Source organism: Bactrocera neohumeralis, chromosome 4 (assembly GCF_024586455.1).
Source record: "Bactrocera neohumeralis isolate Rockhampton chromosome 4, APGP_CSIRO_Bneo_wtdbg2-racon-allhic-juicebox.fasta_v2, whole genome shotgun sequence".
NCBI classification, from domain to species: domain Eukaryota; kingdom Metazoa; phylum Arthropoda; class Insecta; order Diptera; family Tephritidae; genus Bactrocera; species Bactrocera neohumeralis.
The window spans coordinates 89923757-89940651 of NC_065921.1; the positions used below are offsets into that span (position 1 = coordinate 89923757).

General features: G+C 38.1%; 1 protein-coding gene across 1 annotated transcript; it reads right to left on the reverse strand.

Annotated features, from left to right (window-relative positions):
• Positions 1–4141: 4141 nt before the first annotated feature.
• LOC126755905 (putative gustatory receptor 36b) lies at positions 4142–6100 on the reverse strand. The gene is made up of 2 exons (XM_050468629.1): positions 5048–6100; positions 4142–4986 (listed from the first exon to the last, which is right to left on the reverse strand). The coding sequence occupies exons 1-2, from the start codon at positions 6098–6100 to the stop codon at positions 4831–4833; spliced, it is 1209 nt and encodes a 402-aa protein (XP_050324586.1). The 3' UTR covers positions 4142–4830.
• Positions 6101–16895: the final 10795 nt, after the last annotated feature.

Genomic DNA, 16895 nt, shown 5'->3' on the forward strand with positions numbered 1-16895 from the left:
GGAATCAGTTTTGTTGATAGTAAAGTTGGATACTAGTTTTCGTTTGCGCGCCGAATGGAACTCACGGAATACGCCACACACGCACATAGCTGAGATATGTTTACAATTTATTTGCTAATTTCAGGCTTAAATGCATTTCAGATACTCTTTGGATAGCTTGGAGCGTTACTAAGTCGCGGCATTTCATATATGTATGTATACGCATATTGGCACTATATACATATGTATTTGTAGGTGTGTGTATGTACACCTATGCAGCGATGTTGTTAGATGCAACTAAAATTTGATTTATTGTAATAAAAAGCGCTCCAATGCGTGTAGAGCTGTTCGGTGGACGCCTGAATTGCAACTTTAAGCCTTTGAGGAAAACGTATTAATTAAGGAAGATGTACATACATACATACATACATACAGTCAGTGTGAAAATAAATATTAAAAGTGTAAAATGTATTCGAAAATAAAGAAATTTAAAACAGGCTAACAAAAATAAATATTATTGTTTGGAAATGGAATTTCGTAGCTTCTGAAATCATCACAAAATATTGTGACTTCTGTGAACATAAACAGGCTGTGGTTGCGAAGTCATAAGTATTGGGTCGTTCACTAAGTAATTTCGTTTGATGACAACAGCTGATTTTATTGAATTTTTTCGCAGCGAACTTCGCACTTAACCGCCTTACCGTTATATTTTTTCGCACTTAACCGCCTTAACGTTATATATTCGAACAGCTGACATAGTAAGGCCTGTTTGTATGTTTGTAAACAAAGAGTAATAATAGTTGTTAAATTTTTTGGAATGGGTTTTGCTTGATGCCCTGTCAAAGATGAAATATCGAAAGCAGTAATTTATGTGAAAGGCGAAAATTATGTGATGTACAAGGAAAAGCTATGTTATCCGAAGGCTAATGGCAAAATTAGTTGTGGAATTTTAATGGAGTTGTTTATTTTGAGCTTTTGCCCGACAATACCATGATTAATCCTGAAGTGTATTGTGATCAGCTGGACAAATTGAGTGATGCACTCAAATAGAAGAGGCGAGTATTGAACAATAGAAAAGATGTACTGTTCTACCAGAATAATGCGAGAAGTGGTCCGAGTCGATGTTAGGACCTCGGCTTTGGCCTCGTGGCTTTTCGATCTGGAGACAGCCAGGTAGCTTGATGAATTTTTCTATGCTGGAATCTAGTATCACAGATGACCATATTTCGATCAGCCTCAACCCATAAGCTGAGTTTCTCGACCGAGCAGCTCTAATAGGTGCACTCCAAGCGCTCATAGAAGACATCCTTGGTCACATCGTCCTTCTCTTCCGTTGGGGCGTGAGCGCAAATTAGCGATATGTTGAAGAATTTCACTTTGATGTGGATTGTGATTAGACGTTCATGAATGACAGTTATCGGTGACGGAGTCTCTCTCTCACCACGAATCCAACACTGAATATGCGCTCCTTTATATAGCTCTTGTAGTAAATGCCACAAGGACCTACTCATCTCAGTCCTTGTCCCATCCATCGCATTTCTTAGACGGTGGTGATGTCAGCCTTCACTCTAACGAGGACATCAACCGGCTAGGCAGCGGCATCTTCCTAATTATGGGACCGAACATTCCAAGTGCATGGTCTTAAATCGCTATCCTTAGTGCGTTTGCCATGGTCATCATCAAATGGGGGTCTCACATATGAGGCTGCTTATGCTTTTTCAATGGTAGTGTTTTTTACGTGGCGGGATGTTTCGCCTTCTCACTTTAGCTCGCCTTCAAACGGATGTTTTCTGGCTACCCAGACGATGTCGTCTCGATTCTGGCCACTCCGAAGTGAATGGAAATCACTGAACTTTTCTCACTTGCGTGAATTTCTACACATGAATGTGGTACCACATCCACCATATTCTCGATGCCTAGCACCTTCGGCCCAATACTTGTTCCGATTTCTGCAAAATGGGTCGGATGAGAGAACCTTCACATCAAATCAGGACGTCAAAAATATCTTGAACCAGTCAACAATTCTCAATCTCTTGTCCAAAAGATGATAAAAGGTATTGGTCTAAAATGGACAATATCTAATTTCATAAAATGTTTTACACAATAAAAAAATCGTGCTTAAATTACACTAAAGAGGGGAAATTACTTAGTGAACGACCCAATATGTAATGCAGTACCTAGAAGTTGGTAGGCACGTGCTGTCCTGCGGCATTAACGCTTGTAAACAATGCTTAAGTGTGAAAAGTGCTCGCAAATATTGAAAATATAAGAAAATAATGGTTTTGACTTTGTAACTTTGGTTATATACCCGCGAAAAGTAAGCAAAAACAAAAACTGAAATGAAAACAAAATGCGAAGGAGTTAACACTCTACTGGCAGTGATGGCCTGCATTTTTAAAGCCACTGCTGGATTTTACGTTGGATTTTGATAGAATAGCTTTGAGAAATGACGGCTTCAATAAGGATACGAAATAATTGCTAACTCAGCGAAAACGGTGTAAGTGTGTTCTATAAGCTTCTTGAGCGAATGCAAAACTGACTTATGGTGTTCATAAATCCAGCCATTTGCGCCTCTTCAATATTAACCCTTTTTATTTATTTGCGAAGTTGTGCGTCTGACGTGACTCCATTCGGGTTCTATTACCTGTAGAGAATTGAAGCCTACTCACACATGCTCATGCATATGCTGGCACAGTTCTAACACACATTGACAAATTAATGCGAGCCATTTAATCCTTGTTTCCTCGTCGTTGTGTCTTAAGGAAGTAATAAATTCGAGCGCCAAAGAGCTGTCAAGCTAACTAAATACAGACATTTATATGTTCTTAGCAGATTGTATCTCCTTACACACAGTCACATATACTTATACACATACGTGGATGGCCTTTCATATTTCGGGAATAGCGAACAAAAACAAATATTAATCAACGAAAATTGCTTTATTGTCTTTTTTTTTAATATACTGCATTAAGACCTATACACTTTTATAAGCGATTGAACCAATTGTAGAAGCATTTTCGGCCTTTTAGTTTATTTTTTTCGTACGAAAATAAAAAGAAGTCATTCCGTGCCAAGTCAGGTCTGTATGACAGTTGACTCATCAAAACGATGTTTTAAGTGCTCAAACTTGCAGTTGTTTCGGCTGATATGTAAGAGCTCGCAATGTCGTGGTGAAGAGTGATTCGTGTTCGGTGGTTAGTTTTCCTAATTTCTTGAAGTATAACTAGCAAAAAAATGGTTTCTGCCTGAAAATTGAGAAAATATCCGGCTGTTCATTTAGAAGCCTTTGCATAAAAGAAAATACGACTGTTTTATAAATAATTTTAATCTCTAATCTCTGCTTGAAAATAAGCAAATAAATCAAATAAAATGCCGAACCTTCACATTTTAGTTTTTCATTTATCTGTTTCACTGGAATTCGTTGCAGAAACTGCCCGTAAATTGAATAAAGGTAAACAGCAAAATTCGAGATAACAGTAATATTAAAAGCTATTTATGGTATACAAAAACAATAATATTAATAAACGTTTCTTTCAGGCTTAAATTTTCCAATATATTACATTACATGTACTTTTAGTTGAATATTAATCTATTTGCTAATTTGATTTGTTTAATTTTTCTCTTAAACAATTAACTGTAGTTGTTAACAGTTAACTGTTTGTACTTCTACTTAATTTTTATACTTTTTTGAAGTTTCGCAAAGGATCAAATTGTTTCAGCTGCAGGCCTTTTGCCTCTTTTTATCGTCGCTTTCTTCTAATCCCGCATTTGTTTTCCCTTTCCTCGCCGGCAGCAAACAAAATATACCTTGAGGTGTCGTGACGTTGAACAAGTGCTTTCAGATGCCGCAGCTTCTTCCAATTGTATTTGTATATAATATGTATACAGCGTAGGTATGTATGTATGCTCACCTTTACGTGGCAACGCTCACCTTTAGACACATTCGCATGTATTTGCTTGCTTTTACGTGTGCGCACATGACCTCACACAAATGGTTTACAAGGTGATAACGATGGAAGCACACAAATTCCCAGACGCCAGTGAAAAAAAATCGGTTTACTTTAAGCTTAATATTATATATACCCATATTATATTCTACTGATATGTAAATGCTTTAAAAGTTTATTTCAGCAGCGAGCTTTCTGAGTCTTTAGTGCACAAATGAGTTGTTAACAGAGGTTCTTGTAAAATTGAGAGTTTATGTGGTCTCTGATTTGCCAATAACTTCAATGAAATATATGTGAGTGTCTTGTCAGAGATTTTGAAATCTGCACGACTATAGCAGTAAGAAAGTGAGTTTAACCCGTTGTATATATGTCTTTTAACATGACTGCAGTTCACCGAAATCCCAGCCTTATTGTCAACTCTACTCCCTTCCTATCACTGTGACTTCTTCAAATGAGGTGGCTTCTCTCTGCTTGCTTTCGATTTTCTTTCTGCAAATAAATTTCCAGAGTGACGAATAAAATGTGAATTGCATTTGATGCTCGAGTAAACACGAATTTGTTTAGACAGTGCCATAGGAAAGCTTTGGTTGCAAGTAAAGCGAAAAGTGCCGAACCTCGCGTTATTTGCCCAAAAGATGATACAAAGCATTCGTGGAGACTCCTGGAACAGTGGGTTGAACAGGAATTCTTTATAAAGCGGCGTCAATTTCTTCTTTTGGTTTATTTAAAATGCAAGTTTTAGTTCTCGCAAACTGGTCTTCTCCACTAACTAACCACTGAGTTGAACACTTTTTGAAAAGTACTATCTTTTGGTGACTACGAGATCCACGTTGACTGTAATAGCTTGTGGAGGGGCTAAATTCACTTCTGACAGTCTACCGATGTACTAAACCAAGCCGTTGGTTTACTGGAAATATTGATAGTCAAATTGTATAATTAAAATAGAGTTAGCCACCACCGAAGCAAACATTGAGAACACACATTCGCTGTTGAAATTGAATAAACCCAATAAGCTCATTTGATATTCGTTAGTCGACAGCTGCAGCTGAAAGCTCTCTACCTATGGAAAAGTTAAAGGGAGAATATAAGCGTCTTTTGTTAATATTTATCACTTTACTCACACTTCGTTCGAACTCCTTGTTCATCTGCGGCAGGTTAGCATGCAGCTCCAAATGTATAGAGGACTTGTGAAACACACGCACGTGCTCGAGTATCGTAACAAAAAAATCCACCATGTCCACAGTGTAGACCAGATATGCGATGCCCATCAATACAGACACCCAGCCATATTGACTGATTGTGAACTCACCGACCCACAACACCGAATAAATGGTGTGTATTAAAGAAATATTTAAAATGAACACATTGAGCAGTACGCCCACACCTTGCCATTTCAATATGTCATTTATGCGTAAGGCCAAGCTCTGCAGCTGTACATGCACCAACGCCAATTCGTCCAGCTCGCGGCTTAACGTGAGACAGCGCGCCTTGAATTGCTTTCGGCAGCGCTGATGATCTCGTAGTCGTGTCACGGATTTCGCAGATTTAATAATATCGGCTAATTGGCGATTTAACACATTCCCGAAGAGTATAATGGTTCGCATGGCAAAATAGTAGTGATTCATATTCAAATAGAGAATATTGGAGATGAGAGAGAACAACACGTTGCTGATAATGAAGGTCACGTTCACCTGATTTTTATGAACACCAAGCACTATGATGAGCCTTAAGGCATCGAAGAGTATACCAGAGAGCATATTTTTTATGATCTTTATTTCGAAGCGTCGTTGCCACTCGAACGGTAGTGGAAAGCGTGCAAAGTAAACGCAACGCAAATGGTTAATATCCCGTATAAACTTCAAGATATCACGACGCCGTTGCCAATTGTAGACGATGACCAGCGCCACAGCCAGTAAACGCAGTGTTTTGGTCGCTATGAAGACATAGAGACCCAGGCGGCTCACACGCTCGTTTTTCAGAAATGTGCATACAGCTGTGTAGTAAGTCCAAGGCAATGTTGTTAAAGCCAGCACATTCATAACAGCGCTGTAATATGTGATGAAAGGTGTGATGTGCGCTTTGTTGCTATTGAAATCATAACGAAAACGTAGTGTACCCAGAGCGAGCGAGTAACAGTAGTGACCATAAAGTAGCCAATAAGTAATGCGATACATGCCTGACGAGCGCCGTATGCCGATTGCATGAAATTTATAAAAATTTTCGTTCCTAATGTAATTAGTTCATGTCATGTCCATCTACTTTTGTTGATGAGCTGCGTTGCATTGATATCTTTGCATAATAATCTTGTTGTTACTGCCTTCTAAAAACGATAGTTTGCACTACGGGTCAATCGTACTTAAATCGAATATTCAGCTAATATATAGTACTTAACCCTTGGTGGTAGAAAGGACTTCATTGGACGACCTCTTAATATGTGGGAAATCTATCATTGAAACTTTCGGAAAGAGTTCAAGCTTAGTGAATCGCTCTGTTTTAAACTTTATACAGATATGACTCGGAGACGTTTGAACGATTGAAACGTAAATTGGGTCTATATCCGATAAGAAATTCTCTCCAGACTATGTGTACACCAATGCATTATTTGTATGTGAATCATTCTGTGAGGCGAGGGAAATGTTAAATGTATTTATTGGTAGCCGGAAAATTATTTTCGTATTTTGTCAATAGATGTCGTTGCAGTCGCATATCTCCAGTGCTACCATGTCATATTATGTCATATCATAAAGTGAGATTTTAAGCTTCATTTGACCAAAAACAAAATTAAATTCGGGAAATTTGAAAAAAGTTACAGCTGTTCAAAACTGAGTGAAAATAATGAAGAAATTGAAAAAAATTATTTAATTTAATTTATTTGTTTGAAAAGTTAGTCTATGTGTCAAAACTCCTTTTAAACAAGCAGACGATATAGCTTGTGCTCCCATCTGTCTATCGTAGAGCCTTCCGTCCAGTAACTAGTATGCATTTGAGCTTGCCATATGTTTCCGAAACCAATATTCAATAACTGTTGTACCAACTAGTACATATTATTGTTGTAACATTTGATACGAAGGCCAACACTGTTGTTGTGAAACTCAAAAGTCGCGTTACAAATTTAATACGAATGCAGTTGAATGACTGTCTGAGTGATTTGAACCATGCAGCGTTGCAAAACACTGAAATTAAATTGTGAGGAATTTTTGGTGTTTGCAGCTCGGTTTCACATTAATAAAAAATGAAAAATGTGAAGTATATTTTTTATGATGCGATTACAAAATAACACAACTTTTCATGTAACCATTCCATATTTTTCATTAAATTATTGGTTTTGTGGCGGAATACATTGCGGCGACATTTTTTGGGAGGGAGCAGTTATGCTGACTTCAAGGTTTAAAAACTTAAAGAGCCAAGGAGAAAATATAGAACTTTGTTTTGGTTATTTAACTTCTCCGGCTCAAAGCGAATTCGAAGAAATTTGTTGTTTTCAATTATGTAGAAGCAAGCTTATTTGCGTAATTGTAACATTATGTGGAACACTTTCATGTTAAGGTTTCCAAGAAGTTAATTAACTTACTTGAATTCAACCATATTTAGTTCGAATGATTTTTCCGTTAGTTTACCGGTGTCGTATGTGTAATTACGAGCCACATACTATTTATAGTTGCGAGGGTAAAAGTAGATTTAGGAACTTATATTTATGGGACTAATGAAAGCAGTCCCAGAAGTTTCGGCATAAAAGCTGTAAAGCTGGAATTATTCCGTTCGTCTTCATAGTAAAGCCGCTGTAGTTGAATTTGAAAGCTGATAATTGCTGATAATTGTACAAATTTGTAGTAATGAATCAGCTGCGTAAGAGTTTAGAGCCGATCCATTATGTTTTATAGAAATCTACAGTGTCCGTTAAGGATACGTGTGTATGTGTGTTTCCTACGAATAAAAAGTTGCAGGCAGAAACTGCCTCTCAATCGACCGTTTTCACTTTTCACAGCGGTTGATAAATAAGTGGCAAAAGCATTTTGCGTTCTGTGCTCGTTTTACGCTTAACGAGCCATATTGACTGAAACGCAACTAAGCAAACGCTTAAGGTTTTAAGCTGATTCTTCTTAATTCCTGGAAAACAATACTATCTATAGAATTCCACTGAAATATGAGTTACTTTGAAAAGGGAGCCCAGTTATAGCAAAATGCCGGACGGCGTGGCGTATGAGTGATATTCACTTCGATGACTAATGAGTTGATTACCTTTTCGTCAAATAAGGTTAGAATGGTTGCATATTATTAAATGACTTTTGTGCAACTTAAAATCGTGCTAATGTTGTCAAGTTTCACTAAAATTCATAAGAAAAAGTAATATTTCTTGGTCAAACTGTTGGAATAGTAGCATCAGGATCTAGTACACATCAATGCGCTCGCAGGTATATCAATGACTGCGTTTGTTTTGTTTCCACTTTCTTATTTTATTTCCAACAACAACTGACAATTCGGCGCACGAAATCACTCAAAACGCAAACAAAGAATCTTTAATTTCTCAATGGAGGTGAGCAACAAAATACCGAGTTCAAGCAATTTGTAACTACAAGTACGCCAAAAGCTGTCGAAAAAATATTTTAGTTAAACTCATTATAACTATGCCAAAGTAAGCTCTTAATACTATTTTTATGGTTTGTTGGATTTCTTTATAATTTTGTAATAATTTTAGTAAACTATTGAAATGATATTCCAAGCTTCCAGCTTGCTCTACACTCGGGGGCAAAATGCGCAAAATTAAAATAAATAAATTAATTGAACCGTTACTCTGATGCTGTAATTTACTTTCTATATAATGCTTGTGCAGCCCGAATTTCAGCGGTTATGCAATACGTTTTCACAGCTCCGCCACTTTGCCTGCTTACGTCGCGGCAGCACAATGGCCGGCGGCATTTCGCGCCATAAGCCAAACATTTAGTGAGATTCCGAAGAAAGCAAGCATTTCAAGGGAAGCCTCATCGCAGCTACACGTACACACACACACATACTTAGAGATGCACACAATCTCAGCAGCAATCAATTAACAACAGTAACTGCGGCATTCGCCGATAGCCGACAGCGCCTGCCGGTCGTTTGTCTAATTTGTGCGACTGCCCATGTCTGGAATGAGTGATGGCGTACGGTTGAGTTGTGGGGAAGCGTGTTGTTTAGCCGCACGGGTATGCGCTCACTTGGTAGATTTGCTAATGCCGGCGGCTTTTTACTAGCGAGAGGTTTCGGAGTAATTTTTGCTGAGTTTTATTGGTGGGACTTCATGCTCCAGCGCGGGGAAACGATTTGTCAATGCCGCAATGTTTTCAAGGGATTGCGGCACTCGGCGTGCTGTAAGTACACTTGCACACAAATATGCTTGGACGCTAGCTGGCATGTATTTAAAGATTACGTACTTGGTCGCTGTCGGCTGCTCCATAAATTAGATATGTTGGGCTGGTGGCTGCCAAGTTGATGTGCTTCAAAAATCGAATTCATCTATTCCATCTGTTCTACCTTTGAAGTCATTATTTCCTATTGAACTCAGCGCTGATTTCGTTAGTTGTGATTGTTTAGAAACATTTATGTATTTTGCGTTAATTGGATTTACGTAAAGGCTGCAGCTTTTCAAGTTCAAGTCAAAGGCGTATGCTCCATATAAAATATGTTAATTCCAAATATGAACACATATAAATAGTGTGAACTTCAAGTACCGCCTCATGCCGTAACACACACGCTTTGGTGGCAGTTTCTCATTTTTTGTTGTTGTTTGCACGCGCCTAAATTGCTGAAAAACAACCAGTGTGGCGCAGGTATCCGCAAATATGCGAAATGTGTGATGGAAATTCTCTTTGGCGCAAATGTACACTCAGCCTTTATGCGCTCATTTGTTTACGAATTTCCTCCTTAGCATAATTTCGCAAATTTTCGCACAACTATGGCAACCACAAAAGACCAGAGTGCTTATTTATGTGAAATGTTGGCGATTTGTCGAATACAACTATGCATTTGCGTCCACACTTGCTTAAATTATTAGCTTAGAGAGGCCTAGGGGGACGCTTATGTGTGTGCGTATTTGAGTGATATCTATTTGTTAGGGCTTTCGGCAAAAGGGATTCCGGCTAGATGGAGGAAATTTAAATTTGCTTTTGTGTTCGTTGGTTTTGTTTTCCGCAACATGCAAAATTAAAAAAAAATATTTAATCGAGGTTGTTCTTTATCTTTCTCACTTCACTTATTGCAATATTATAATAATGCCAGTGGCAGCTCTGTAAAACGAATGCGATGGAACAATCAGTGCTTTAAAGTTTAAATACATAAATATATTTAAAACTATTGGAGGAAAGAACTTTTAAATCTGTTATGTTATCCATAGCAATTACCTGTCTGAAGAACAACAAAGCGGCGGGGCCGATGGATTGCCAGCCGAGCTATTCAAACACGGCGGCAAAGGACTGATAAGGAGCATGCATCAGCTTCTTTGTAGAATATAGTCGGACGAAAGCATGTCCCACGATTGAAATTTAAGTGTGCTCTGCCCAATCAACAACAAGAGACCCCACAATCTGCGCCAACTACCGTGGGATAAGCCTCCTCAACATCGCGTATAAGGTTCTATCGAGCGTATTGTGTGAAAGATTAAAGCCCACCGTCAAAAAACTGATTGGACCTGGAAAAACTACAACCCACCAGATATATGCCCAAATCTTGGAAAAGACTTGTGAAAAGAGAATCGACACACACCACCTCTTCGTCGATTTCAAAGCTGCTTTCGACAGCACGAAAGGAAGCTGCCTTTATGCCGCGATGTCTGAATTTGGTATCCCCGCAAAACTAATACGGCTGTGTAAACTGACGTTGAGCAATACCAAAAGCTCCGTCAGAATCGGGAAGGACCTCTCCGAGCCGTTTGATACCAAACGAGGTTTCAGACAAGGTGACTCCCTATCGTTTAACTTATTCAATCTGCTGCTGGTGAAAATATTTCGAGCTGCAGAACTTAATCGAGCAGGTACAATCTTTTATATAAGTGTACAGCTGCTGGCTTAGGACCTTGATATTTATATCATTGGCCTAAACATCCACGCTGTTAGTTCTACTTTCTCTAGACTGGATAAGGAGGCGAAGCAAATGGGTCTGGCAGTGAACGAAGGCAAGACGAAATATCTCCTGTCATCGAACAAACAGTCTCGTACTCGCAATTAGGCTCCTACGTCACTGTTGACAGTCATAACCTTGAAGTCGTACATAATTTCGTCTATCTTGGAACCAGTATCAACACAACAAACAAGGTCAGCCTGGAAATCCAACGCAGAATAGCTCTTGCCAACAGGTGCTACTTCGGACTGAGTAGGCAAATGAGAAGTAAAGTCCTCCCTCGAATAACAAAAACCAAACTCTATAAGTCATTTCCGTGCTGATATACGGTGCAGAGACATGAACGATGACAACAACTGATGAGTCGACGTTGCGAGTTTTCGAGAGAAAGGTTCTACGAAAGATTTATGGTCCTTTGTGCGTTGGCCACGGCGAATATCGCATTCGATGGAACGACGAGCCGTATGATATATACGACGACATTGACATACATAGTTCAGCGAATTAAGAGACATCGGCTGCGCTGTCTAGGTCATGTCGTGCGTATGGACGAAAACACTCCAGCTCTGAAAGTATTCTAACTTAAGCCTCTTGCATCAGTTTAACGCCTTGCATCAAACTTTTAAGACTTCAAAATGAAGTGCAAACATCTTACTTTTTTCTTTCGAGGCCAAATGGTTATAAGAGCAAATACATAAATAATATAAAAACTGTAAGAAGTGTAAGGAAATCAAAACTGTGAAAAATCGCCAATATAAAATTTTTCCTCGCAACTATTGGGCAGCAAATTGACAAAGTTTTCTAGCCTAGCTGCTAAAAGGGCAGTGTGCAGTTACAAAGAGCCCCTCTGTGCAGTTTCCATGCTAACTATTCGCTACTCGCATTTCGCAGCTGAACTGATTTTTTTTACATTTTAGTTTTTCAACATGAATTGACTTTACTAAGAATTTACTGCTTTTAGCGTAGCGAGAAATTTCGATTAAACTTTCTTCCAATAAAATAATTTTCAAAGTCAACAATTTATTTTATTTCAGTTCATTGTTCATTCATCGTTTACATAAAGGATTTTTACAGTTTTTCAGGCATACTTTTCTTCAAAGTGGATGTGACGAGGAGTGGAAGCTCTTCTCGTTTTACGCACAAAATTATAAACCTTGTAGTAAATTTATTTCAATTTCAATTATTTTAAAAATTGTATTTTAAATTTTTTTGACAGAGTTTTAATTAACCAAAGCAAAGTAGATAAGTGAAGAGACAAGCAAGAAGCCAATAAGATACAAGCAAATATAATTTATTTTATTTGAAAGTTGGCGACGGACTGTTATTGTTTATATGTTTATTAATCGCTATTGAAAGTATGGATTATGTGCAGTCGAACTCACGACTTTGTCACCACGTTATTTCATAAATATCGTATTTATATCGAAAATATACGCTCTCACCACAATTTGGATTTTTTGATCAGCCGCAAAGTCTTCACTGCCGCACAGCTTCCAAGGCTCTGTATTAATATTATCTGCTACACCGCAAAGGCGGCCAGCTGGTACAAGCGAATGAATTGTGGAACTGAGGTTATGCGCAGGCGCAGTCATTGCGTCAAAAAGAGCGCCACTCAAGACAAAAATCAAGACGAATCATTCTTTGCGAAAAGCAAACAAAATTTTTTTGGAATCTATAAGACCACCTGTGGATTTGGCACTTCATTCATGAAAACAAAACTCGCATATTTTTAACATTGACCCCAGGCTATGCTGGCGGCGAAATAGTATTAAGTTCATGGTAAGGGAATTTAATTGGGATTTTCATTTTCCCAGCTGCTCAAGCTAAGCAATCATGTTTTATCTTTAAAAGATAAATTCGTCTTATATTATCCTCAGCAGATTTGAAGGTTCAATGTAAGAAGTAGAAAAGTTGTATTAAAATAGGCAAAAAAAAATTGAGTATTATTCCTAAATACTTTGAAATACATATATATATATATATATATATATATATATATATACATATTTGAAAGTTTTATTGAAAATTGCTTTGGAAATTGTTATAAGTAAGAGGTTAGTGGTGCTACCATTTCGAGCTAAATTAGCGCTGGTTGCGCCATTTTGATGCAGAAAATCCAGTGCATTAAAGCTGGCCCTCTTGTGCTTTCACCACACAATTGAGATCCGCTCTTTGAGTCTTTCACTTAGTGAATAGCACTAAACATATCTACAAACGATCCTAGAAAAAAAATTTTAAATTTGACTTCAAAAGAAATATTTATCCAATAAAAGTTCTCCGCATGTTGTAGACAGCAACCTTTCATAGAGAAAAAAAATCGCCTTGTCTACATGTGAGTGTTGAGTTAATTAAATATTAACTTGCTGGCACAGGCACTTAACTTGATAGCGACGCCTTCAAAACGCGATTTATGCCACAGCTGCCATTTTCAGGTGAGTAAGATTTGACGGCAAGAAAACTCAAGTAGACCAAGCAGTGTTTCGACTTGACGCTTTCCTTATTTAAATTTGTATACTTAATATGTGCATGTGTATGTGTGATTGGCGGTTATGCTTTCGTCAGATGATTGGTTTGTAGGCCAGTTTTTCGTCTGCGTCTCGATATAAGCCAACAAGATGTGGGGACCGCCTCCGCACGTGCAATAGACTCTGTCAGACGCCTTTCTTATTTAGCCAGAATGCGAACCTAGAGGAAACTTATTTGATGACGATTGCAAGCTGTTTTCGGAACCGTTCTTTCAGTATAGTAATGAGTACGTCGTAACACTAAACCTTTCTGCTATTAGATTTTCTACTCCATTTAATGTTTTCCTTTGCACTTTGCGCTTGGCTTTTGAGCCATTTTCATTCGCCTTTGTGATTGCCATCGACCGCATTAATTATCTGGTTTTGCCTTGCCATTCGCTTCGAACCAGAAACATTTAATTTTGACTCGAGCACAAGCAGAGCAGCAAAACATAAAGCGTTCCTTAAAGCCTCAAAGCAAAGAAATTTAATATCCAAAGTCTGAGCGCAGTTGATTGCAGTTGAAGAAACTTGTTTGAAAGTCAATGAGCGAATGATCAAAAGCGTGAATTTTTGTAAACAAACGCATACACTTTTGCACACATGTATACATTATTAAGACTAGCTATTAAGTGTTACTGCATGCGCATAACCTTAAAAATTAATTGATATGAGTTTTGTGCTTCGACCCTGCGACCACCGTCTCCATTAGTGAGCTAAGGTTGTTGTGGGTGTTTGGCTTAGTGGCAGACCGCCACATTCAACTTTCTTTTATGAGTTCACTTACATATATAATCCATAAACGATAATTTTTATTAGAATTTTGACTTCATAACTTCGCACTTATAAGGTCGCAGAGAACTGCTTGTGCTAGTGCATCAACTTTTCGCGTACACTTGCGTCTCTTAAGCATCACGCGAAAGCAAAGCGAATGATGTTAGAGACAAGAAGGGATAATTTCATGCAGACGATTACCTCTTTAAGGAGGCTCAAAATTTAAGCTGCCTCTATACGCTTCAGCGCCCGCACTCAACACGCTATCAGTATAAAATAAGTAAAATGACAATTTTGTGCGCCAGAAAGTGATGGATGGACCGGCGAAAAGAATAACGTTTCGCATAATTTATTTGTCATTTGCTTCCTCCCGATTTCTTCTGTTTAAAAGTGTTTTTGCCACTTTTTCTTTTAATACAGAAACGTGTTTAATGTGCGAAAACCTTTTTTGGCTATAAAAGCAACAGACGGCTGAGTTGGTGAGTGAGTTCTGGGCAGGCCGAGAACTTCGGAAGTGACAGTTGAGCTTTGCTTCCATTTGACACGTCTGCTCGAACGCGCACACATGCACACACACATATGATTTTGATTGAGCGGCGAATTTTCGGCCAAGACTGGTCCGTCACTGCGCGTGCGGTGATAAATTTAAGGGAAAAAAGTAAATTCGTAAACTCAAAAACTTTCGCTGCTTCATTTAAATAACCATTTGAAATTATGGTTTAAAGTGTGGCAAATTCTCTTTAAGTTTTTAACTATGTGTTTTTGCAGTTCCATGAAGTCATTAGATGGCATAGAATTCACTCACACAGTTTTCACAGCAAGGAATATCCTTATCTTATGTCGTTACCTTAGGAATACACGCATATATACATACATGTGTGTGCCTACAAATGCATGTGTATTTCAGTGTGTGGAAACAGGGCATTGTAAGCGTATATTTATGCGAAATTTAGGCAATAAAAATCACTGATGCGTAGTTGGTCGGTAAATGCATTTGAGCGCAAGAATTCGGAGAATTCAATTAATTCTTGAAACGAAGAGAAAGCAGCGGTCAATGCTTATTTAGCACGAAACATTCACCTATGGCAAATATGGCAAGCAAAATAAGCAACGAATAGTTCTCTGCTGGCTAGAAGTTGACTTTCCCCGAACCTCGTTTGCTTTGCGGCAACTTTTGTTGGAAATTTTTCAATCTTAAAATATAAGTTTTCATTTACGCAAATATATTAATGAAAGTGTGCGCAGTTAACGATTGCTGTTTGCCCAGGCGTATGAGTAACATTTTAATTGCGTCTGAGTTGCTATTGTGCAAAATTTCTGCAAATTTCTTAATAAAATTCACAAAAGGCTAGAGCAAGTGCAAACAATGCTGAAATATATACACATATGGAATAGAATTGTATTTGTTTGCTTTTGTTTTAATTGATTGTGGCAATTTGCGAAGCAGATCAAGCATAAACTGCAGCAAATTGTATACTAAATTTAAAAGTTAATCTTTAAATATTCAATATTTATTATAATAAATATGTTCTCATGAAAAATGAAGACAAAACACATACTTGATTTTCGCAAAACCATTCATTTCAGATACCAAAGCCTTTCATGACTTATAATGGTGTGTGTAAATGCGTGAAGATGTGTGAGTATCACTATGGGTACACAGGTTGGGTGGCACTTGCTGCGCCTTGATTTATGGCATTTGAGTTTGTGAGCTGGAGCGGAACAAGAGTCCAAGCGATGGTTGAATTATTCGAGATGCAACTGACTTTACGGAGTCATACAACCAAATATACGGAGAATTAGGTAACCGCATTGGTAGTGTGAGGGACTTTATTAAGGGAGCTGCTTAACATCAAGGAAGCGTGAGCGGGGTAGCGCAGATGATACATGAAAGGTTCACCAAAAAATTATTTGGAGTTGAACGAATGTCTTCTCTTGACCTTCCTTAGTCTTATATGTGATCTAAGTGCGTGAGCGTATGTGTGCGGTGTGTAAGCATATGCGTGTAGTATGGGCAGTCTATTCTCAGCACGATCGGCAGTTGTTGAACGCAGAGCGCAAACAAATCTGTATGGTTGAGGACTTTTATGAGCTGCTGAGGGGGCAATAAAAGCACGCTGCCATATTGGTGGAATATTGCAGGAAGCCTTGTGCTCTCAGCGGATTACACACTGCAACATATATTTCTCGCGAAGTGTAGCATTGTATTTGGCGTCACATGTACGTCACATAACGAAACGTTTTCGTTGAAGCTAAAGCCATTTCATGTTTCTGGTAGAGGTGTTTGTGTGGCGCTTCCACCACTGCAACATGCAAGACATTTACATTAAATTTGGTTTCTTACTTTTTACGGCGATAGCAGGATTAATTCAGTTAAGGGGAGTTGACCAAGTAATCATAAAGAGCAAATTATCGTGCGAATTTTAAAGAGCTTGCAAAAAAATCGATGTTTATTTTAATATTTCAGGCTTTTCCACAATCTTGTGATGTACTTGGACCTAAAACAACATAAATATAGTGATAAGCGTAGATTCAAGTATATAATAAAATAAATTTTTTATATAAATAAAACGTTGCGTTTATTTGGCAATTGCTAAAA